This window comes from Acanthamoeba castellanii, assembly GCF_000313135.1.
Source record: "Acanthamoeba castellanii str. Neff unplaced genomic scaffold scf7180000084729, whole genome shotgun sequence".
Classification (NCBI taxonomy): Eukaryota; Discosea; order Longamoebia; family Acanthamoebidae; genus Acanthamoeba; species Acanthamoeba castellanii.
In genome coordinates this window covers 228,241-236,793 of record NW_004457390.1, presented here as the reverse complement: position 1 = coordinate 236,793, position 8,553 = coordinate 228,241, and the positions used below count along the sequence as shown (strand labels likewise).

The following is an 8,553-nucleotide window of genomic DNA, read 5'->3' as shown; positions in this document are numbered from 1 at the left end:
GAATGAGAGATTGCTGATGCCGGCTTCCACTTTAGGCCAAAGGTGCCAGAGGTCCACCCGCCGGGCTGGGTCGAGCCGGAGAAGGTGGTCGAGGCGCCCGTGATCGATCCCAAGCAACAGAGGGCGATGACACTGCGCAAGGAGGCCACCCTCAGGGACAAGGTTGCTCGTCTTATGGTTTTTGGCTCAGCTTCTAGGTGCGGCTACGGCTAACATTGTTCTGGAGGGCAGATCTTCCATTTGAAGGAGATCGCCCGCACTCAGTTCGAGCAGGTGAGCGGGTTCATCGCGGACCTCAATCTCGAATGCGACCCCGACGCCCCGCCTCTTGACGAGCAGCTCGTACGCCAACCTCTCCTCAGCTCAGCCCAATTCTCTTTGCGGGCGGCGCTCAACTCCTGCACCCCAGACCACCGCGGTAAGGACAAGCCTGGAGGCGATGAAGGAGTGTGCGACGCGGTGGATGACCGCGGGGCAAACGTGGACCGAGGTCGAAGAAGGTGCTGGCCTCGTGCTCGCGGCGTTCGCACCCCGGCGGTGTTCCTAAGCCGCCACTGTGGCTCACACACTTGTCGCACTGTATCAGATGCGGAGCCGGTGATTCAGAACATCGTGCTGCTGGAGAACACCTCGCTGGCCGTACGGGCTCTGATCCAGGGCATCAGAACTGAGCAAGACCCTGCCGTGGTGGTGCCCGCCATCAAGCACCTCCACATCCTCCACGACATCCTCTACAGGGTACCTCTTCTCTCTCTTCTCTCTCAGAGCTGGTGTGCTGAAGAGGTGTTATGTTGGTTGTTTCGTGCCAGTTCTTCGAGGCTCGAGGTGCGTTCAACCAACCGACTCAGGGCTAACAACCATGGCCCCAGCGTGTCACTGCGTTGTTCATTTTAGATTGATTGCCGAAATATAAATGGTGCTTGGCATGGCGTATGGTGGTGCCGTGTTGCGAGCTCTACTGCTGGGGCTGGGCGGGTTCGGCCTCCGGAGCGGCGCCTTCGCCGAAGAACTTGCCGAAGTGGTTGTAGAAGGTCACCAGGTCCTTGGCGAACAGGACGACCTTGCCCATGTCCGGATCCTCTCGGATTCCCTTCATCAGCGCCCGCACGACCACGCTCACGTTGTCCAGGCTCACGTCCACCGACTTCTTGAGCAAGATCATCTTGTCTTCGCCCTCCTGCGCACGTTTTTCGTTCATCATCATGGCCTGCATAGCGGGGTGGGTGATTGGGGGGGGGGGTGATGGGTGGTCGCGTAATGAATACCTGGGCTTGGACGGTCTTGTAGTTCTCCATGACGTAGGGGGCGATCCTCTCCTTCATGACGTCCATCTGGCCCTTGAGCTGGCCGACGTAGGTGGCCAGGTGGATCGACGCCTGCGGGTCGTTCTGCGCCCAGTTGCGGTTCTTCATCTCGTACACCCACTCGTTGACCCGCGAGTACTGATCAACCGACAACTTCTTGAGATGCCTGGAATGTTGAGCTTTGATCAGGCACACGACACGACACGCACGACACGCATGGCACACGACACACACGACACAACACAACCCCTGTCGAAGGAAAGGCGTACAGGATCTTGTCTCGCAGTTCGACGTCCTTCTTCTCAGTTTCGGCCTTCCGCTGCACCTCCTTTTCGTGGCTGAGCTTCTCCTGGATCACGAAGCCGCCCTGCATGTAGGAGAGACCGAGCAGTTTTGGCGTGAGCCCCGCTCGTTCGGTAGCAACGCGCCAATCGGGGAAGCGAGCGGTCAGGTATGCATACCTTGCCGTCCTGCGGAGCAGTGACTTGGACCAGAGGCTCCCGCTGCTCGCCGAGTCCCTTCATGTACTCCCGCACTTGCTTCGGGTCGCCTGTGATTGCAGGCAGTAACGGCCAAGCTCAATATTTTAGCTCCGAAAGGTTGAGCTTCGAGGGAGTACCGATGGTGGTCGTGAGCCGCTCCTTGAGGAAGCTGAGCAGCGCGTTGGAGCTTCTCACAGAGAACACGGCCAGGTCGTCATCCGTGAACGCATTCCCGTTGAGAGACATGCGCTGTCAACGTCAACAAAGGTGAGCCCACGCGCCAACCAAGGCAAGGCGCCAACGACGCAGAGAAAAGTGGCCAAGTCGCTCACCTGGAGGTGTGGAATGCAGGCGATGGAGACGGGAGGTCGGTGAGTGAGTTGTTGGTGGCCTTGAGCTCGTTGAGGCGAGGCAGCAGGCCGATGGCGGCGGGCAGGCTCTCGAGGAGATTGGCCGAGACGTCAAGCTCGACCAGCTTGGAGAGGTAGGTGATCTGGTCTGGCAGCTGCTTCAGCTTACAACCCACCAGGTCGAGAATCTATGCGGCCCCAATCGATCGAACGAGAAAAGAACGAAGTCAGCTCTTTTTTCAAAAAAGCGAACGCGACAATGGGGGGGCTCGCACCTCGAGCCGACTGCAGTTGCCGATGGTCTTGGGGAGCTCGCACAGGAGGTTGCCGGAGAGACGGAACTCCTCCAGCTTGGTGAGAGCACCGATTTCGGCGGGCAGGGCCTCCAGCCGGTTGTTGCTGGCGTCAAACACCCTCAGGTTGGCCAGGTAGCCCTATGGTTTTTTGCATACCCCCCACCACCACACCACATCGCCAATCAGCCGCGAGTACTCGATTGATTGGGTGCTAAGCTGTGTCCTTGGCTTGACCGCGGTGAGAGTGATGTTATGGTGTGTGTTGTGTGTGTGTGAGAGAGAGAGAGAGAGATACGATTTCGATGGGAAGAGAGGTGAGGTTGTTTCCGCTGAGGTCCAACTCCTGAAGCGAGGCGAACGCGCCCCTGAGGAGAGAGAATTTCTCCAGCACGTTGCTTTGCATCTTGAGTCTCTGAGCTCGCCACACAACACACGACACGCACACGACGCACACGACACGCGACGGCACGACACGGGTAGGGGATCAGGTGACAGCCGGTCCAGTGCAAACAAAGAAGAGGGGCCACACCTGCAAGTTGCTCAGAAGGAGGAGCGGAAGAGGGATGTCGGCCAACAGATTGAACGACAGGTCCACCGACGTGGCGATGTCCTCGAGATCGGAGAACTCCTCCGGGAACTGGTCGTCCTTCAGCTGCAGAGAGGTGAGTGCGATAGCATACCGGCAGCTGTCCTTCGTTTCTCTACAGCGGTCGGTGTGTGTCGTGTGTGCGTCGTGTGCGTGTCGTGTTGCGGTTAGAACTCGGCCTAACGCCATGGGCACACGGCAAGGAAGCGTACTTGATGATCCGCAGGGCCTTCTCCTGGGATGTTTCGGTCGGGTAGGCCGCCGCCTCTTCATCGTCGTCGTCCGAATCATCAGCGGCCGGGGCTGCCGTCGCAGCTCCCGCCGCCTGACACGGCCAGAGCTGGTTTAGTAATTTTTTTTTATTACTATTTTAATTATTGTTATTATTCCTCGCACCAGGAGCGCACCTTGGGGGCTGGCGGGGTGGTAGGGGCGTCCTGCACGTCCTTGACCAGCCTGCGTGGCACAGGTTTGGTCCGAGTGTCAGGAGCCACGAGGGGAAAGGGAAAAAAGGGGAATTGGTGGGAGGAGGGACATGATAGTGGCGCGTACTGTTGGACGCTGCGGGGCTCGACGTCGGTCCCGGTGGAGGGAGCGCCTTCGGGCTTTTTCTTCTTCTTTTTCTTCTTGTCCTTCTTGACTTCGCTCTGGTCTTCGCCTTTGGCCGTTGGCTTCTTCTTCTTCTTTTTCTTCTTCAGCTCACCGGTGGTGGCTCCGTCCGCCGCCGCCTCGCCGCTTCCCTCCTTCGTCTTCTTTTTCGTCTTCGTTGTCTTCCTCACTGCGGAGTCCGCGTCCCCCTCCTTCTTCGTCTTTTTCGCTTTCTTCTCCTTCTTCTCCTTCTTCTCGTCCTTCTTCTTTTTCTTGAGCAGGAGGGCCTCCTCCTGGTCCGCCACCTCCTCCTTGGTCTTCGACACCGCCGTCGTGGCACTCATGACTTTGTCGCTCGCTCGCTGTTGTAGTTTGGGCTGAGTTTTTGTTTTGTTGCCTGGCAGAGTAGGAACTGGGTGAGCTGTGTCGTGCCCTACACCGGTGAACGAGTGGCAGATTTGTGTCGACAGACCGAACCTTTCGCTTTCTCTTTGCTCCAAAGAACGAAGCGAGGAGAGCGTCTTCTGGGAGGGGGGAGCGTGTTTGCTTGGTTGTGGGTACGTACCACTGTACGATCCCGAATCCTTCGCCTCGCCACTACGGAGGATGCCAACCGGAGTTGTTGTGGTTCAAGGATCTCGCCTCTACGCTCAATTTCAAATACTTAAAAAATCCCGCCGTTGGCGGCAAAGTGCGCGACGACGCGGCGGAGCCAGGCAGAAGGCGGGGAGTTTGGGAAGTTGTTGTTGGTGGTTGGTTGTGGAGTACAAGCCCAGGGTGCCGTGGCGTTGGTGGCGGTTAGGCGTTCTGGCTGGTGGGTGGCTGCTGGGGATGCAGGTTGCTCGCGGCCACGGCACCGCCGGGCACGGCAGTGGTGCCGCGTGGACGCCCGGGCGGCGGGCGCGAAACGGCAGCTCGTGCCGTACCGCCGATCGGAACCATTCGCGGACCCACAGGCTGGGCCGTCAGCTGCGGCTTCTGCGAACCTGCGACAAAAGACCGATGAGAATGAGATGCTACACCATAACGATAACGAATCGCTTTCGTTCTTTGCCCTAAAAGAACGAAAGCGAAGTGCCAACGCGACAGGAGGCTCGGGGTACCAGGAGGAATCTGTGGACGCTGCATGGGCTCCCCTCGGCCTCGCACGGGCGGCGGGACTCCGCCTCTGGTCGGCGGGCCGCCACGTCCGCGAGCGGCAGGTCCCGGATGACCCCCGGCGGTGGGCGGAGTCGGGCGGCCCTGTGGCCCTCCGACCGGCGCAGCAGCGTGCGGGTCCTGACCGCCGCCGGGAGCAACCGGTCGGAGGTACTGGTGCGGGTGGCCGCCGGTGGATGGAGGGACCCTGGCGCCGGCGGATGGCGGCAGGGGACGGTTGTGGCCGGCGCCGGACTGCGGCGCCGGACCGCCGGCGACAGCAGAATGGGCAGCGGTGGTCGGCGGGTGATGGTGGTGGTACGAAGGGTGGGCCGTGGTGGGTACGGCGGAGTTGCTGCCTTGCGAGCGAGGGTGCGCAATGAACGAAGATGAGGGCGAGGAATGGGTGGAGGACGGACGCGATGAGGGACGCGACGACGGGCGAGAAGAGGGGCGAGCGCTAATGGCCGCGGCGAGCTGGGCCTTGACATCGTGCAGATGGCGCAGCAAAGTCTCTTCCACCTATGGAGACGAACAAATAAAATAATGAGAGAGCTATTGGTTGATCGTTTCGACATGTCAGCGGAATGCGTGGAATGTCATACCTTGGCCACCTTCTCGTGGACGTCTCTGTTGGCCTGTTCGAGCTTCTTCTCGACTTCCGCGCGCTGCTGTTGCTCGCTGTGCAGTTGCTCTGCAAGCTCCGCCGAGCGCTGCCTCTCCTCGTCAAGCACCTTCTCCGCGCTCTCTCTTTGCTTCACTTCGTCTGGAGTGGGAGGGAGACGTGAGAGATCAGGGGGACACAACGCCGGCGCCGGCGGCAAAAGGGGCGAAGCGTACCGGAAAGGAGAGAGTGAAGACGAGCAATTTCCTCGGCGTTGACTTCGGCCGAGAGGGTGGACGCTTGGGCCTGGACCTTTTCTCGCTCCGCTTCCTGCAGCTGCTCCTCGAGTCTTTGAACGCTGGCGAGCAGGTCGTCGGCGGTGGCCTTTTCGCTCTGAGCGATGAGCCTCTGGTGATCAAGCTGCTCCTGCAGAGCCTGCATCGCTGCCTGTAGTTGTTGAATTCACGGAATGTGAGTAATTCCTTTAACATAACTTTCCCCGCATGGCACACGGAGACGCGCGAGCGGTACCGCTTGCTGTTCGTACGCCTGGCGAATGTCCTCCAGCTGTCGAAGAATATCTTCTTTTTCTTGCTTAGTGGCCTCGTACTCGGCGCTGAGGCTGTTGTAGCTCTGCTCCCACTCTCGCGAGTGCTGCTCCCACTCTGCCCGCTCCTGCTCCCACGCCTGGTACGTCGCGGCGTCGACCTGCAAACCGCCCTGGTCTGCAGACCAGTCGTCAAGCGACCCAGTTAGCACGTGCATTTAAATAAATAAATGAATATTGAATTAAAGCGAAAGAGAAAGAGAAAGCGACGATAAAAAACAAATTGTGAAAGAAATAGGGGCTGCACCTTCGGCGAGCTGCGTGTGCGCGCTAGCATCTACGCCCGAAGCGGGGTGAGCCTCTTGTTGCCCATCCTCGGCCGCCGCAGGGGCAAATCGAGTCATCACCTTGGAAGATGAAGAGCCGGGAGTGCGGGGGTGCGCCTCAGGTTCGCTTGCAAGAACTGGGGCAGGCTGCGCTTCTCCAGCTTCTTCCTGGTGCTGGTGAACCACTTCTGTGAGGTCCTGCCCCTCCGATGGCGGGTGCGCGTCCTCCTCGCTCTGGTGGAGCTGCTCCTTGAGCGATTCGCCCGTCGCCACCGAACCGCGCGAAGTCTCCAGGTCCCCGGACTGCGACAACTCGCTCATCTCGTCACCGGTGTGCTGCTGCAGCATTTCAAATACGAACGCGTCATCACGTCATCAGCCCACCACCTACGTTCCAGCTCCTTGGCGAGAAAGGGTGGTGTAAAGCGTACGGCGTCGTTGTGGGAACCGTTCTCCTGGAGCCCCTCCTCGAGGTAAGACAGGACCTCGCCGGCCTCGCCATCGGCTCCGTCCAGGGAGGCCATGGAGGCGGAAGCCGGTAGGGCCTCGACTTCGACGTTGTTGTTCTGGGCGTCGGCGGTGGCAGCCGGGGCGTTCGCGCTGGCATGGGCGTCGTGTGGCGCCGCAAAGGCGACGGCCGCTTCGGGACCCGTGAGCAGCTCCACGAAGGCCCCCGGGAAGAGGCCGTACTTCCCCCGGCACTCGCCCGTCCACCAGCCTGCTCGTCGATGGAGAGCGAGAGAAGGTATGATGAGCTTACGCACGAGCGCCGCCTACAAACAGAGTGGAAGAAACCCTAACCTGATTCGTCTCTCTCGTAAACGACCACGATGTCGCCCTCCTTGAGCTGAATCTCATCTTCTTGCTCGGGATCTTCAAAGAAGGGGGAGGAAAGGGGATTGAGATCGAGATTGATGGCAAAACGAACCAAGCAGGTGCCACGCCACACAAACAAGAGGTGAAGCATGATACCATATTCGTAGAGAGCTCGTGCTTGGACGCCCTGCTGCTGCAATAGAGCGTACTCGGCGCTGTTGCCGACCGTCTGCGAACCAACAGGTGGCGATGGTCATGCAATGCCCACACAAGCGACCACACGAACTGGGCTGCGCACAGGCCAGCAACGCATGCTCGCGGAGGGAAAGGGAAGAGGAGCGAGAGGAGGAGAACGAAGTCGATGCCGGCACGAACGGCAAAAACGGGAATGAATTGAGCTCAAGAGGATAGAGAGGGCGCGCGTACGGGGGTGTGTTGGCCGTGCGGAGGGTTGGCGGTGGTGAGGGACGCGGGCGGGATGTAGCCCAGCGGATCAGAGATGTCAGGGTTGTGCTCTAAGCCGGCCTGTTTCTTCCTTGACTTGGACCGCTTGAGTGTGAATCTCCCCTTCTTCTCCTCCACCTTGGGCTCCTTCCCCTGCTGCTCTCGAGAGGCAAGTAATAAATCGATTATAAATCTAGTCGAGAGTAATCAATAAAATCAACTAACCACACCAACAAAGAGGCCTCTTATTCTTGGGCTGTCGATTTGGTGATCTCGTTGTTCAGGGGGGGGGTAAAGAACGAACGCGAAAAGGCGAATGGGACGGGGCGAAAGAAGAAAGGAACCTTTTTCGAACGAAACATGGTTTTGTTCGTAGCCCTTTCACTTCGTGCACAAGCAGATCGATTAGTTGCGGGCTCTCTTGTTTGAACTCGGCCACGCAATTATCTTGAGTATTATTTTAATTTATTTTAATTTATTTTTATCCGTACACCAACTCGGCAACGAATCGATCGATTGCTGCTTTCAACGAGCGGGGTGCCGACGGATGAGCATAAGTCGTCGACAGCCAACCCACGCACGTCTCACAACCTGTGCAGAAGGTCTGGCTGCACCGGTGCGGCTTCTCCAGTACCAATTTCTAGGAAATACAGGGAAACGTCAGTTTCAGGTGGCTTTTTGTCTTGGGTTGATTTTTGCAACAAATCGAAAGACGCGTGATCTCTTTGCCTCTTGATCTCGAGGCCATCCACTCCTTTCTCGACCGAACCGACAAAAAGATGAGCGAACCGTCCCCCGTTGCGCAGACCGCCTCCGGCGAAATCGACTGGAAGAAGATTTTGGGCATTGGTGCCGCTGTGGTCGTTGGTGGTGCCGTCTTGTTCTACTTCCTCGGTGGCTCCGACAGGAGGAGCAACCTCAAGGAAGCCGAGCAGAAATTCGGTACGGGCAGGCCAGCCTGCATTTTGGAATTGTGCTAATTTGTGGCATCGCGTAAAGATGAGGCTGCCGCGAAGAAGGAGGAGGAAGATTGGGAGACCGCCGAGAAGCTTTACCACGAGGCGCTCACCATC

At 58.7% G+C, this 8,553-nt stretch overlaps 4 protein-coding genes across 4 annotated transcripts; 2 read left to right on the top strand and 2 right to left on the bottom strand.

The window, feature by feature from the left end:
- Nucleotides 1-126: 126 nt before the first annotated feature.
- On the top strand, nucleotides 127-244 carry ACA1_164530 (uncharacterized protein; the record flags this gene model as incomplete). The annotated part of the gene is made up of 2 exons (XM_004337548.1): nucleotides 127-169; nucleotides 198-244. The coding sequence occupies 2 exons, from the start codon at nucleotides 127-129 to the stop codon at nucleotides 242-244; spliced, it is 90 nt and encodes a 29-aa protein (XP_004337596.1).
- A 195-nt stretch (nucleotides 245-439) lies between these two features.
- On the top strand, nucleotides 440-854 carry ACA1_164520 (uncharacterized protein; the record flags this gene model as incomplete). Its single annotated transcript, XM_004337547.1, has 3 exons — nucleotides 440-500; nucleotides 587-738; nucleotides 810-854. The coding sequence occupies 3 exons, from the start codon at nucleotides 440-442 to the stop codon at nucleotides 852-854; spliced, it is 258 nt and encodes an 85-aa protein (XP_004337595.1).
- Nucleotides 855-955: 101 nt separating this feature from the next.
- On the bottom strand, nucleotides 956-3,950 carry ACA1_164510 (leucine rich repeat domain containing protein; the record flags this gene model as incomplete). Its single annotated transcript, XM_004337546.1, has 12 exons — nucleotides 956-1,207; nucleotides 1,266-1,470; nucleotides 1,574-1,671; nucleotides 1,766-1,854; nucleotides 1,924-1,973; nucleotides 2,119-2,324; nucleotides 2,412-2,570; nucleotides 2,728-2,844; nucleotides 2,962-3,133; nucleotides 3,231-3,343; nucleotides 3,426-3,474; nucleotides 3,571-3,950. 12 exons carry the CDS (start codon nucleotides 3,948-3,950, stop codon nucleotides 956-958), a joined length of 1,890 nt encoding a protein of 629 aa, XP_004337594.1.
- A 454-nt stretch (nucleotides 3,951-4,404) lies between these two features.
- Nucleotides 4,405-7,842, bottom strand: ACA1_164500 (variant sh3 domain containing protein; the record flags this gene model as incomplete). Its single annotated transcript, XM_004337545.1, has 12 exons — nucleotides 4,405-4,584; nucleotides 4,710-4,884; nucleotides 4,919-5,265; nucleotides 5,349-5,509; nucleotides 5,584-5,794; nucleotides 5,879-6,072; nucleotides 6,202-6,559; nucleotides 6,652-6,938; nucleotides 7,022-7,093; nucleotides 7,193-7,265; nucleotides 7,463-7,633; nucleotides 7,825-7,842. 12 exons carry the CDS (start codon nucleotides 7,840-7,842, stop codon nucleotides 4,405-4,407), a joined length of 2,247 nt encoding a protein of 748 aa, XP_004337593.1.
- Nucleotides 7,843-8,553: the final 711 nt, after the last annotated feature.